The sequence below is a fragment of the Narcine bancroftii genome, chromosome 3 (genome assembly GCF_036971445.1).
Source record: "Narcine bancroftii isolate sNarBan1 chromosome 3, sNarBan1.hap1, whole genome shotgun sequence".
NCBI classification, from domain to species: Eukaryota; Metazoa; Chordata; class Chondrichthyes; order Torpediniformes; family Narcinidae; genus Narcine; species Narcine bancroftii.
This window is the reverse complement of record NC_091471.1, coordinates 2,937,521-2,952,106: the sequence shown is the minus strand read 5'-3', so window position 1 is coordinate 2,952,106 and position 14,586 is coordinate 2,937,521. Positions and strand designations below refer to the sequence as shown.

The following is a 14,586-nucleotide window of genomic DNA, read 5'->3' as shown; positions in this document are numbered from 1 at the left end:
CCAGAACGGAACACAATACTCTAAGTGTGGTCTCACCTGGGATTTGTAGTTGTACCATGACCTCTCTCTCTTGAACTCAATCTCCCTATTAATGAAGCCCAGCATCCCATAGGCTTTTTTAACTATCCCATCAACCTGTGCGGCAACCTTGAGAGATGTATGAAATTGGACCCCAAGGTCCCTCTGTTCATCCACACTCCTAAGTAACCCTGTACTCAGCCTTCTGGTTTGTCCTTCCAAAATGCATCACCTCACACTTATCCAGATTGAACTCCATTGCTACTTTTCCACGCAACTCTGCATCCCAATATGTGTTGAGATACAGTTTGAAGTACCACATAACCCTACTCCATGATTGTAGCTTCATGTAAAATAAGTGAAGATGACCTTGGTAATAAAGGCAACATACTCCAGACCCAAGCAATAGGCAGGAGCAATGATTCAACAGTCCAATATAAAAGAGCACAAGATCGTTCCCAAAGGGACCAGCTTTGCGTACGCAAATTCATCACAGTTTGGACAACAGCCAAGTTTTGACAGAGACCCAGAAGAGCCTGCATGGAACACAGCTGATATTATCATCAAAACTTTACATAGCCTTGCAGGGCCAGAGGACACGAGCCAAGTTCTGGCAACTAGATTCTGGTAAGGAGTTGGGCTGGCTGGTCAATAGGCAGCACCGAGTGCAGCCAACCTTGCTGGCTCAACGTTGGACAAGTCAGTCTACTGCAGCACACTAACTCACCAGCAACACTGAGCGTGCCCAGAGCTGAAAGGCCTTCCAACTTCCATAAGAGCATAGAGAAAGAAACAAATGCAACAAAAACAATGCAGCTTCAGAGGCATTTACCTTGTTGTGTGGTTTCAAGAACATTGAATCCTTCACTCTTCCAAATCGAAAAGCAACCCAAAGGATGTCAACTTCTGTATAGCCATCCTCAGGTAGATTGCTTATGTGAACTAAATGGTCATATATAGTGCACCCAGCCTATGTGAAGAGAACGAGGAGACCAAGGAAATAAAACAAGGTAACAATCAAGAGATAACACTGTGCAGTCACAATGCAGCTTGTGTCGGGAATTTCAAACAGCAGGGTGTCAGTTTTTGGAGCCTACCTATAGAAACACGAGTCACAGCACAGTTCCAATGGTGCTAACAACTTTCTGGCAACACTTTGTGACCAAATTCAACCAGTAACCACTGGAAGACTTGATCTGTCGAGGACATCACAGCCAGTCCCCACACAAATTCACTTTCCAAGCATGGCCTGCTGATTCAAAATCATGTGTGCAAGTTGTTAAAATTAATTGATGTCCCTTCAAGGCATGAGCCCCACCAGCTGTGTAATTTTTCACTCTGCACAACACTGGAAATCCATTTATAATCTTTACAGCAACCAAAGTCATGGAACATTCATCTGAAAAGACAGTCCCTTCCCAATGAAATTATCCAAAACATGTTACTTACATCAGGCTTAAACCCAGATTCTTCAATTATATCTTTAAATATAACCTCCTAGAGACACAAGGGATAAATGACTGTTAGTACACTGTAACTGCAACTTGTGACTGGCCAAGTTGCACCACTAACTTGGAGTATTGCGAGCAGCTTTGAGCTTCTCATTTAAGAATGTGCTGACTTTGGAGAGAGTTAAGAGGAGGTTTGCAATGAGGATTCCGTGAATGAGAGTTATTATACGAGGAGTGTTTGACAGCTCTTGGCTTGCTCTTGTTAAAATTGAGCAGAACGAGTGGTTGGGGGGGGGGATCTCATTGAAACTTTTCAAAAGGCAAGGACAGAGTAGATGTAGAAAGGTTGTTTCCCATGGTGAGAGAGTCTAGGATGAGGGGACAAATTTAGGATTGAAGGGCGTCTGCTTAGAACAGAGATGCGCAAGAATTTCTTTCACCAGAGGGTGGTGAATCTGTGGAGTTTGTTGTCACAGGCGGTTGTGGAGGCCAGCTTGTTGGGAGTATTTAAGGCAGAGATTGATTGGTTCTTGATTAGCCAGAGCATCCAAGGTTATAACCCATTTCTGCTCGTATGTCTTATGGTCTGATGTGGCATTACAAGTCACAGCCCAAGCTTAGCAAAGTGGTTTGTTTAATAATAATTTTGGCAAAGCAGATATTTAATTATTTTTACTTGAAAGCTCTTCTTGAAAGGATCTGGATGAAATTGGAGTGTGCTGGTGGCACTGGTTTTGATTGTGCTTTGTGGCAAAGTAATGAGCTTCCAATAACTCACCAGCTGACTGTGGGCCAGCAACATTTTCCTCTTGGTTTCCTTACCATGTCACTCAGGTCCAAGTACTGATGGAGTATTTCCATACTGATAGCATTTCCCTTCAGTTTGATTGTAGAGAGACTGTAGAACTCCACCATCTTGGTCGCTGCTTTTGTGCAAGCCATTTCCAGGTATGCCTCAAAATTGAAAGAAAACGTTTTCAAAAAACAGAAATTGATGATTTTGCACAACAGAAAAAGTAACACAAAACTTGATTCATTGCTTCACATTATCACCATATTTTGGCACCTCAGTCCACCTTTTATAAATTAAATATGATTAGATTACTCACCAGTCTTCTAAACTCAAAAACTAAAGATTTATGTCATTACATTAAGCTGGTATATTTCACTGTAATCTCTATAAAGTTGAAATACAGTAAACACCCAATATCCAGAATTCAAGCAACTGGCAAAACATCATAGAAAAAATACACCAGTTACTGAAGTTTAAAACTGGCGTGCCTCGTCGCTGGTTCGCCAATCACACTAACACACAATCTCAAGCAACGGGAAAATTCACTTATCCAGCATCTATCAATCCCCGTTCGTGTTGGACTCCAGGGATTTTACTGTATCTGTGCACTTCTGTGCACTCAATAGGTCTGTTTATAATTTGCAACTTCCTGCTCCCATGTCTTGGAAGAGATGGAACTTGGAACAGCCTATAATTAAATTGTAAGAGTACATTTTTTTGAAAATTTTATTTAATTTCCATATATGCATGAAAACCTATACATAAATTGTCTTATTCAAAACAATAAAGATTAATACATAGTGATTAAAAAGATTAAACCCCCCCCCCCAAATAAATCAGCCCCATAGAAAAGGAAAGAGAGAACATCTGGATATTATTTAAGTAGAAGACTATCAAATAAAATCAAATGTATCTTAATTATAGGAGTCGGAAGATTCAGGTTGGGTGATTACAACCTAATTCCTACAGTTTGAAAATAGGGTTTCAAAATCTTTTTAAAAAACTTCAAATTTATGACATAAATTATATGTAATCTTTTCAAGTGGTATACAACTACCTAATTCAATATGCTATCACTCATTCCCAAATACGCACCTGATTTCCAAGTTACTGCCACATATTTTTTAGCTACAACTAAGGCTATTTTAACAAATTATTTTTGATATTTTTTGAAGAGTAATTTTAATTCTGTATCAAAAATATATCCATGCTAAAAAAAATATTTGGGATCTTGAGTAAACTTAACTTTTATAACTCTTTCCAAAACTATACCAAATTCTATCCAGAAGGGTAGAACATGTAGAATGTAAAAAAAAGTACCTATTTCTTTATTGCATTTAAAACATTCATCTGAAAAATTAGAATTTAATCCATTTAATTTCTGTGGAGTAAAATTGATGTCAAAAATTATATTGTACCATTCTGTACCAGACATTAATTGTATTAGTCATACTGTCCTGACAAAGTTCTAACCAAGTTTCTTCTTGAATATTTATTTTTAAAATCATTCTCCTATCTTTTTCTTCACTTATGAATCCTCGTTTATACATTCCTTTTTGCAAAATTGTATACATAATTGAAATAATTTGTTTAATATTTATCTGTGATTAATTCTCTGTGATCCAAATTCTCTCTTAAATATGCCATTAACTGATAATAAGAAAATGTATTATTTTGTATTCCATATTTATTTTGCAGTTGTTCAAATGTCATTAAAGTTGTATCTTGAAAACAAATATTAAAAATTTTATTATTTATTGTAAAAGGAATAAATTTAACCTGATTCAATATCATTCCCGAGGGGTATTTGAAAATTTCTTATTCCCATTTTCCAAATGTATTTTACTCCATATTTTAAAAAGATGTTTTAACAAAGGAATATCACTATCTCCAATGAACAACTTATCATTCCATTTGTATATAAAATTCTCTCATTTATCTTCTCCTATTTTATCCATTTCTATATGAATCCATGCTGGTTTCTCTCCCTCTTGAATAAGCGTAGAGAAAAATCTCAGCTGTGCTGCTCCATAATAATATTTAAAATTTGGTCATTATATAATTCTCCTAATTCAAATTTCCATGTTAATTTTTCTCATGCAACTCTTGCCATTTTTACCTTCCAAATCAATTTTCTTACACTTACTTTTTTAAAAATTTTTTTATTTTTCACACTATAAACCATATTGACCAAGATACAAACAGACATTTTTCTTCTTAAATATACAGTGTTGTTTTCTCCCCTTTTTCCCCCCTCCCTTCCCTCCCTCCCTCCCCCCCTTTCCTATTTATTTGAAGTTCAATCTATAAGATACATTAAACCCGTTAAACAATGTTGTCACTTAATAAAAATAAACAAGAAATTTTACTGAGTCAGTTCTTTACATTCTCTTCTCCTTCTGTCATTTTAGGTGGTGGAAGTCCACGGTAAGATTTCTCTATTGTGTTTCATGCATGGCTCCCATATTTGTTCGAATATTGTAATGTTATTTCTTAAATTATGTTATTTTTTCTAATGGAATACATTTATTCATTTCTATGTACCACTGTTGTATTCTCAAGTTATCTTCTAATTTCCAGGCTGACATAATACATTTTTTTGCTAAAGCTAGGGCTATCATAACAAATCTTTTTTGTGCTCCATCCAAATCGAGTCCAAATTCTTTGTTTCTTATATTACTTAGGAGGAAGATCTCTGGGTTTTTTGGTATATTGCTTTTTGTGATTTTATTTAATATCTGGTTTCGATCTTCCCAAAATTTTTTCACTTTCTCACATGTCCAAATTGGATGAATTGTTGTTCCCATTTCCTTTTTACAGCGAAAACATCTGTCTGATACTGTGGGTCCCATTTATTTAACTTTTGAGGTGTGATGTATAGCCTGTGTATCCAGTTATATTGTATCATACGTAACCTCGTGTTTATTGTATTTCTCATAGTTCCGGAGCATAGCTTCTCCCATGTTTCATTCTTTATCTTTATGTTTAGATCTTGTTCCCATTTTTGTTTAGGTTTACCGTTTGTTTCCTCGTTCTCCTTTTCTTGCAGTTTGATGTACATGTTTGTTACAAATTTTTTGATTATTGTTGTGTTTGTAATCACATATTCAAAGTTACTTCCCTCTGGTAACCTCAGACTGCTTCCTAATTTCTCCTTCAAGTAGGTTTTCAGTTGGTAGTATGTAAACATTGTATCGTGAGTTATATTATATTTATCCTTCATTTGTTCAAAGGATAATAATTTATTTCCCGAAAAACAATTTTCTATTCTTTTGATCCCTTTTCTCTCCCATTCTCTAAAGGAAAGGTTATCTATTGTGAAAGGGATTAGCTGATTTTGCGTCAATATTAGTTTTGGTAATTGGTAATTTGTTTTATTTCTTTCTACATGAATCTTCTTCCAAATGTTGAGCAGATGATGCAATACCGGTGAATTCCTACGTTGCACCAATTTTTCATCCCATTTATATAGTATATGTTCAGGTATCCTTGCCCCTATTTTATCTAGTTCTAATCTGGTCCAATCTGGCTTTTCCCTTGCTTGATAGAAATCTGATAGGTATCTTAATTGTGCGGCTCTATAATAATTCTTAAAGTTTGGTAGTTGTAAGCCTCCTTGTTTGTACCATTCTGTTAATTTATCTAGTGCTATCCTCGGTTTCCCCCCTTTCCATAAGAATTTCCTTATTATTTTCTTTAACTCCTTGAAGAATTTCTCTGTTAGGTGCATTGGTAATGACTGAAATAGGTATTGTATCCTTGGGAAAATGTTCATTTTAATACAGTTTATCCTTCCAGTGTTAGTGGTAAGTCTTTCCAATGCTCTAAGTCGTCTTGTAATTTTTTCATTAATGGATGGTAATTGAGTTTATACATATGGCCGAGGTTTTTATTTAGTTGTATACCTAGGTATCGCATTGCTTGTGTTTGCCATCTAAATGGCGAATCTTTCTTAAATTTTGTGAAATCCACATTATTCATTGGCATTGCTTCACTTTTATTTGCGTTGATCTTGTACCTCGATACTTCTCCATATTCCTTCAATTTCCTATGTAATTCTTTTATTGATATTTCTGGTTCTGTTAAGTATATTATAACGTCATCTGCAAATAGACTGATTTTATATTCCTTCTCTTTTATTTTTATCCCTCTTATTTTATTTTCTGTTCTTATCAGTTCTGCTAGTGGTTCTATAGCTAACGCAAACAGTGAGGGAGATAGTGGACATCCCTGCCTTGTGATTCTGCTTAAGTTAAATTGTTTTGATATATATCCATTTACTGTCACTTTCGCCAATGGCCCCTTATATAATGTTTTAATCCAATTAATATATTTCTCTGGTAGGCTGAATTTTTGTAGTACTTTGAATAAATAATTCCATTCTACCCTGTCAAAGGCCTTCTCTGAGTCTAAAGCAACCACTACTGTTTGGAGTTTTATTTCCTTCTACTGCATGAATTAAGTAAATAAATTTACAGATATTGCCTGTTGTTTGTCTTTTTTTAATAAATCCAGTTTGGTCTAGATTTACTATTTTTGGTACATAGTCAGCCAATCTGTTTGCTAATAGTTTAACTATTATCTTATAATCTGTGTTAAGTAGAGATATTGGTCTAAATGACGCTGGTGCAAGTGGATCTTTCCCTGTCTTTGGTATTACTTTAATTATTGCCGTTTTGCATGAATCTGGTATGTTTTGTGTTTTATCAGTCTGGTTGATTACTTCCAGGAGGGGAGGAATTATTAAGTCTTTAAATGTTTTATAGAATTCTATTGGGAATCCATCCTCTCCTGGTGTTTTATTGTTTGGTAGTTTTTTTAAATATCTCCTGTAATTCTTCAATTTCAAATGATTTTATTAATTTATTTTGCTCCTCTGTTTGTAATTTCAGTAGTTCAATTTTAGTTAGAAATTCATCTTTTGTCTTCTTTCCCTTCGTATTCAGTTTGATATAGTTGCTCGTTGAATTCCCTGAAGTTTTCATTGATCTCCGTTGGATTATATGTAATTTGTTTGACCTTTTTCCTTAATGCCAATACCATTCTTTTAGTTTGTTCTGTCTTAAGCTGCCACGCTAGAATTTTGTGCGTTTTTTCTCCTAGCTCATAATATTTTTGTTTTGTCTTCATTATGTTCTTCTCCACCTTATATGTTTGTAATGTTTCATATTTTATTTTTTTATCTGCCAATTCTCTTCTTTTAGTTGTATCTTCCTTGATTGCTAATTCTTTTTCTATCTTTGTTATTTCCCTTTCCAACTGTTCTGTTTCCCGATTGTAGTCCTTCTTCATCTTAGTTACATAACTTATTATATGTCCTCTGATTAATGCTTTCATTGCGTCCCATAGTATAAACTTATCTTTCACTGATTCCGTATTTATTTCAAAGTACATTTTAATTTGTCGTTCAATGAATTCTCTAAAATCCTGTCTTTTAAGTAGCATGGAGTTTAATCTCCATCTATACATTCTTGGTGGGATGTCCTCTAGCTCTATTGCCAATAACAGGGGTGAGTGGTCCGATAATAGTCTAGCTTTACATTCCGTTTTCCTAACTCTCCCTTGAATGTGGGCTGATAACAGGAACAGGTCTATCCTTGAGTATGTTTTATGTCTACCCGAATAATATGAATATTCCTTTTCCTTTGGGTGTTTTGTTTCCTCCATATATCCAAAAGTTGCATTTATTGCATCGATTTAATTATAAATTTGGTTACTTTGTTCTTTCTGTTAGTTTTTTTTCCAGTTTTATCCATGTTTGAGTCCAAATTAAGTTTAAAATCCCCTCCTATTTAATTAGTATGTTCCCTTGCGTATCTGCTATCTTCAAAAAGATATCTTGCATAAATTTTTAATCTTCTTCATTAGGTGAAAATACATTGAGTAAATTCCAAAATTCTGAATATATCTGACATTTCATCATTACATATCTCCCTGCTGGATCTATTATTTCCTCTTCTATTTTGATTGGTACATTTTTATTGATTAATATAGCTACTCCTCCGGCTTTTGAATTGTATGATGCTGCTGTTACATGTCCTATCCAATCTCTCTTTAATTTCTTGTGTTCCACTTCAGTTAGATGTGTTTCTTGTACGAATGCTATATCAATTTTTTCTTTTTTTCAGTAAATTTAACAGTTTCTTCCTTTTGATTTGGTTATGTAACCATTAATATTTAAAGTCATATAGTTCAACATAGCCATTTCATACTTTGTTTATCTTTCCTTTCCATTTCCTCATCACCACCTTCCCTTCTCATCCATTTCTGCTTTCTTTTTTTTGAACACATTATAAGACAACATTTCTAAAACATAAAATATTTCCACTATTCTCATATCTAAAATTCCTTTAACCCCAATAGACCCTCCCCTTTCTGAGTTGCCCTTTGTCCCTTGTCGGGCAACCACATCTCCCCTCTCCATTTGGATTTGTGAATCCGCTCACGAGCGTCAACTGATTTCGCAGTGACTGTTATTCTTCCCCACCCAGCCCCCCCCCCAGAAAAGATTTTAATCTTCATATATAACGAAGGTCACTCTCTTAATTCCCTCCTTACTTCCTTTCTTCCCTCTTACCTATACTCTATTTTTATATATATATATATACCTACATACACATAGTTTGTTGTCATTTTTGTTACATTTCTTCATCCCTCTGTCTGTTTTGTAGTTGTTCTGCAAATTTTCGTGCTTCCTCCGGATCCGAGAATAGTTTTTTTTGCTGCCCCGGGATAACTATTTTAAGTACCGCTGGGTATTTTAACATAAATTTATAACCTTTTTTCCATAGGGTCGTTTTTGCTGCATTGAACTCCTTCCTCTTCTTCAGGAGGTCAAAGCTTATATCTGGATAGAAAAAAAATTTTTGACCCTTGTATTCCAGTGGCTTTTTGTCTTCTCTTATTTTTTTCATTGCCTTCTCCAATATATTTTGTCTTGTTGTATATCTTAGGAATTTTACTAGAATGAATCTTGGTTTTTGTTGTGGTTGTGGTTTAGGGGCTAATGTTCTGTGTGCCCTTTCTATTTCCATTTCTTCCTGTAATTCTGGTCTTCCTAGGACCCTGGGGATCCATTCTTTTATACATTTTTTCATATTTTTCCCTTCTTCATCTTCCTTAAGGCCCACTATTTTTATATTGTTTCTTCTATTATAATTTTCCATTATATCTATCTTCTGAGCTAACAGCTCCTGTGTTTCTTTAACTTTTTTTATCAGATTCTTCTAATTTCTCTTTTAAGTCCTCTACTTCCATTTCTACGGCTGTTTCTCGTTCTTCAACCTTGTCCACTCTTTTTCCTATATCTGTCATGATCATCTCTAATCTATTCACTTTTTCTTCTGTACTTTTTCTTCTTCTTTTTATTTCACTGAATTCTTGTGACTGCCATTCTTTTACTGTTCCCATATATTCTTTAAAAAATATCCATGTACTTGCCCTTCCCTTCATCTTCCATTTCTCTGTGTTCTTCCTCCTCTTCTTCTGAGTCCACTCCAGGATCTGTGTCCTTTACCTCTGTCTCTTCTGGTTTTCTTGTTGGGTTGTTTGTTTTATTTTGTTGGGTATTTTTGGTCTTCTTATTTTTATTAGAAGTGTCTTGGTGTTGGTCTTCTTCCTCTGGGTTGGTCATCTGTTGTTTCTTTGATTTCTTATTTTTATTCTCTTCCTTCTTGTTCTCATTATTTTCTATGTTTTCCTGTTGAGAGTCTTGCTGTTGTGTTGTAGTTGTCTGTTTCAACTGTGGAGATTTACTTCTCAGCTGGTCCCCCCTCCCGTCAGCGTTATTTTTGTCTTGCGCATCGCGAATGCGCGACGATTCGCGCATGTGCGGTTGGCACTTTTGTTTGTCTCCGTGAGCCATTTTTGTAGTCCCGAGTTCAGGGTTTCCACTGACGTCAGAGAGCGGGCTTCTCTCTCCACGCTGGGCCTCCCCTTCCTCCTCCGACGGCTTTCCTTCTTCTTTTCTTCCCGTTGTTTTTGGTTTTTCTTTCTTCGCTGCCATTTTCTCCACACTTTCACTTTGTTATGGTGTCTGTGTTAGTGACTTGGTTTTTTCTCTATCTTTTTTTTACTTTTCTGGAGAGGGCTGGAGTTCCCCTACCGGCCACTACTCCATCACGTGACTCCTCACACATTTACTTTTTGATGGTATAAATATAGGTACCATTTGAAATAAGTACTTTACTCTATGAAATATATTCATCATCCTTCCTAATAGAGTTATAGGTGGTTCCTTTCATTTCCATAGATCTTTTTCTATTTTCTTAAGCAATAGTGTATAATTCAATTTAAATATATTACGTAAATTATTGTCCATTTTAATACTTAGATATTTAATTCCATTTCTCTGCTATTTAAACTGACTTTCCCTTTCTCATTGCTTATAATCTGTGTAACTATAGGAATTATTTTTATATTCACTTTTATCACAGTTTATTTTGTAACCCGATACTACACCACATTATTTGCATCTTAAATACAATTTACTTAATGATCTTTCTAGTTCCATCAAATACATTATAACATCATCTGCAAATAAACTAATCTCATGTTCTTTCCTGTCCACTTTAAAATCATGAATCATTATCAAATCTAATATTAATTCTGCCAAATTGCTCTATTGCAAAAATAAATAATGAAGTTGACAATGGACATCCCTGTCTACTTGATTTAGTCAATAAAAAAGATTTTGATATTTGCCCATTAGTTATCACTTTCGCTTTAGGTTTATTATTTAGAGCTCTGACCCAATTTATAAATTTTCCTAAAACTTTAAATAAAAAATCCCATTCAAGTCTATCAAACTTTTTTTCGGCATCTGAAGTACCTACTACACTAGGTTCCTCTCTTAACTGTGCTCAATGTATTATACTCATTAATTTTGCTACATTATCTGCTAGTTTTCTTTTTTTAAAAAACAAATCCAGTTTGATCCATATTCATTAATTTTGGTAAATATTTTGCTATTCTATTTGCTGACATTTTAGATATTATTTTATATTCTGCATTTAACAATGAAATATGATGATGGGTTCAAAGGACCCTTTCGTTTTTTCAGAATCATTGTTATTATTGCTGACTTAAATAATTCTGGTAAATCATTCATCACTCCCACCTCTTCTAATAGTTCCATAAATGAAGAAATTAATAAATCTTTAAATGCTTGAAAAATTCAGGGGGAAAACCATCTTCTCCCAGACACATTATTTTGTAATGAACCCAATGCTTCTTTAATCTCCTTTTGGGTAAATGGAGTGGCCAGTACCTTTTGATCTTCTGCATTTAATTTTGGTAAATTGATTTGAGATAAAATTTATATTTTGTTTTCACCTTTTAATGATATTAACATATAATTTTTTTAAAAAGTTTTCATTTATTTCTTGTGATTTATAAGTAATTTGATTTCTTAGTTGCTGTAATTATTCTTGATATTTGTCATGTTTTTAATCGTCATACAAGAACCTTATGTGCTCTCCCTCTTAATTCATAAGATCTTTGCTTGGTTCTCATTATATCTTTCTTCTTTATATGTTTGCAAATTATTATACTTCAATTTCGTATTTATCAACATTTTTTCCTCATTCGAATGTATATGTAAATTTTTTATAAATCTTTTTTTCAAGTTGTTCTTGCATGATTTTTTAAAATCTTAGATATAGAACATATTTTTTGACCTCTTAAATATGCTTTCATTGCATCCCATAAAATAAACTTATTCATTACTGAATTAGAATTAATTTCAAAAAAATCCGTATCTGCTCTTTTGCAAACTCACAAAAATCTTTTTTAAAACAATATAGAATTAAATCTCCACGCTAATTTCTCTCCATCTTCTATTGATATTTACTAAAAATAAACGTGAATGGTCTGATAAAATTCTTGCTTTATATTCAACTTTTTAAAAATTCTTCCCTGCAATTGTGCCAATAATTAAGAAAAATATCAATTATGGAGTAAGAATCGTATCTTGTCAAATAAAAATAATCCCTTTCTTTTGGATGAATTCTCCTCCATTCATCCATTAATCTCAAGTTAAGATATTAACTTTACATCACATTAACTTTGGCCATTTTATTTTTAATAACATTTCTCCTAGATCTATTCAACAATGAATCAAAACAAAACAAAATCATCACCTATTAACACATTTCCATTAGCATTTTCTAAATGCAAAAATGTTTCTTGCATAAATTTATCATCATCTAAATTTGGTGCATATATCTTAAAAAAAAATCCAAAATTCAGAAAAAAAAACACACAATGCATCTAGCTACTGGATCTGTAATAAATATTTTATATTTTAAATGGAAGATTTTTATTAAACAGAATCGCTACTCCTCTAGCCTTGGAATTAAATGAGGACACAACAGAGGACACAACAACATGTTCTACCCAATCTCTTTTCAATTTTTGATGCCCAATTTCAGTTAAATGTGTCTTTTGTTGAAAAGCAATATCCACTTTAATTTTCTTTCTATGTGACATTAATTTTTTCTTTTAACTGTATTTTTTATCCCATTAATATTTACAAAATTTACCATTTCACACATCATGTATTTTGATAATAATATCATCCCTCATCTATACCTCATTTCTTCCAGCTCCTAGTTCTACTACATTATTATATTCAAAACTATTGTTATTAACTTTTTTTTTCTTTGGCTTGGCTTCACGGACGAAGATTAATGGAGGGGTAATGTCTACGTCAGCTGCAGGCTTGTTTGTGGCTGACAAGTCCGATGCGGGACAGGCAGACACGGTTGCAGCGGTTGCAAGAGAAAATTGGTAGGTTGGGGTTGGGTGTTGGGTTTTTCCTCCTTTGTTTTTTGTCAGTGAGGTGGGCTCTGCGGTCTTCTTCAAAGGAGGTTGCCGCCCGCCGAACTGTGAGGCGCCAAGATGCACGGTTTGAGGCGATATCAGCCCACTGGCAGTGGTCAATGTGGCAGGCACCAAGAGATTTCAAAGATTAGTGTTATTAACTATTCCAGATGAAAAGGACATAAGAAAAGGAAAGCAACCCTGTAAAGATAGAATTTAAAAAAAACCTGCTAATGTTGTTATTCACATAAACAGTACCAACCCTCCCCTCTGCCAGCTCGAGTACTTCGATGTTGGTGATGAAGTCATTCCAATGAATATTGAGGCTGGAGCGGAGACAGCGCTGATGGAAGCGTTCTAGGAGCCGTAGGTGATGCCGGTAGAGGACCCATGATTCGGAGCCGAACAGGAGCGTGGGTATGACAACGGCTCTGTACATACTGATCTTTGTGTGTTTCTTCAGGTGGTTGTTTTTCCAGTCTCTTTTGTGTATGCTTCCAAAGGCACTATTTGCCTTGGCGAGTCTGTTGTCTATCTCTTTGTCGATCCTTACATCAGATGAAATGGTGTAGCCGAGGTAGGTAAACTGGTTGACCGTTTTGAGTTCTGTGTGCCCGATGGAGATGTGGGGGGGGGGGCTGGTGGTCATGGTGGGGGCTGATGGAGTACTCGAGATGGCAGAGTCCGCAAGCATCAAATCCATGCTGCTGAAGACCCAACTGCGCTGGGTGGTCACGTCTCCAGAATGGAGGACCATCGCCTTCCCAAGATCATGTTCTATAGCGAGCTCTCCACTGGCCACCGAGACAGAAGTGCACCAAAGAGGTACAAGGACTGCTTAAAGAAATCTCTTGGTGCCTGCCACATTGACCACCGCCAGTGGGCTGATCTCACCTCCAACCGTGCATCTTGGCGCCTCACAGTTCGGCGGGCAGCAACCTCCTTTGAAGAAGACCGCAGAGCCCACCTCACTGACAAAAGACAAAGGAGGAAAAACCCAACACCCAACCCCAACCCACCAATTTTCCCTTGGAACCGCTGCAACCGTGCCTGCCTGTCCTGCATCGGACTTGTCAGTCACCAACGAGCCTGCAGCAGACGTGGACATACCCCTCCATAAATCTTCGTCTGCGAAGCCAAGCCAAAGAACCCCCCTCCATATTACAGGCAGTAGCCTGAGCCACAAATGCACACATGAATTGGCAGCTATCAACCCCTCCCACCCAGCACTCCCAAAGATATTGTTAGAATTTTATTTACTTAAACATAAAGAAATCACCCTTATCAGTTATACATATTGATGTTCAAAATGTCCTTCAAATTTCACTCTCCTGCTTAGCACTCATCCATTCTTCACGACAAATGTCTGGCAGAGAGTCAAACATATCGTTTAGCCTTCCTTGGTTCAACAAAGTACTTGTTTTGACCTTATGCAACAAAAACCTTCAGGGTGGCTGGATATCTTAAAACAAAAGCATAACCTTTTTCCACAGTACATTTTTA

General features: G+C 35.4%; 1 protein-coding gene across 5 annotated transcripts in view; it reads right to left on the bottom strand.

Moving 5' to 3' along the window:
• LOC138756937 (zinc finger protein 638-like) overlaps window positions 1-14,586 on the bottom strand; it is a 128,427-nt gene that overhangs the window by 42,901 nt on the left and 70,940 nt on the right. For 3 of the 5 annotated variants that reach the window (XM_069923396.1, XM_069923397.1, XM_069923400.1), the window contains exons 13-15: window positions 2,292-2,423; window positions 1,468-1,515; window positions 851-988 (exon numbers count right to left, since the gene is read on the bottom strand). In XM_069923396.1, the coding sequence (XP_069779497.1) occupies window positions 851-988; window positions 1,468-1,515; window positions 2,292-2,423 (318 nt within the window). The remainder of the gene's footprint in view (window positions 1-850; window positions 989-1,467; window positions 1,516-2,291; window positions 2,424-14,586) is intronic. The other 2 variants (XM_069923398.1, XM_069923399.1) reach the window with 1 other exon arrangement.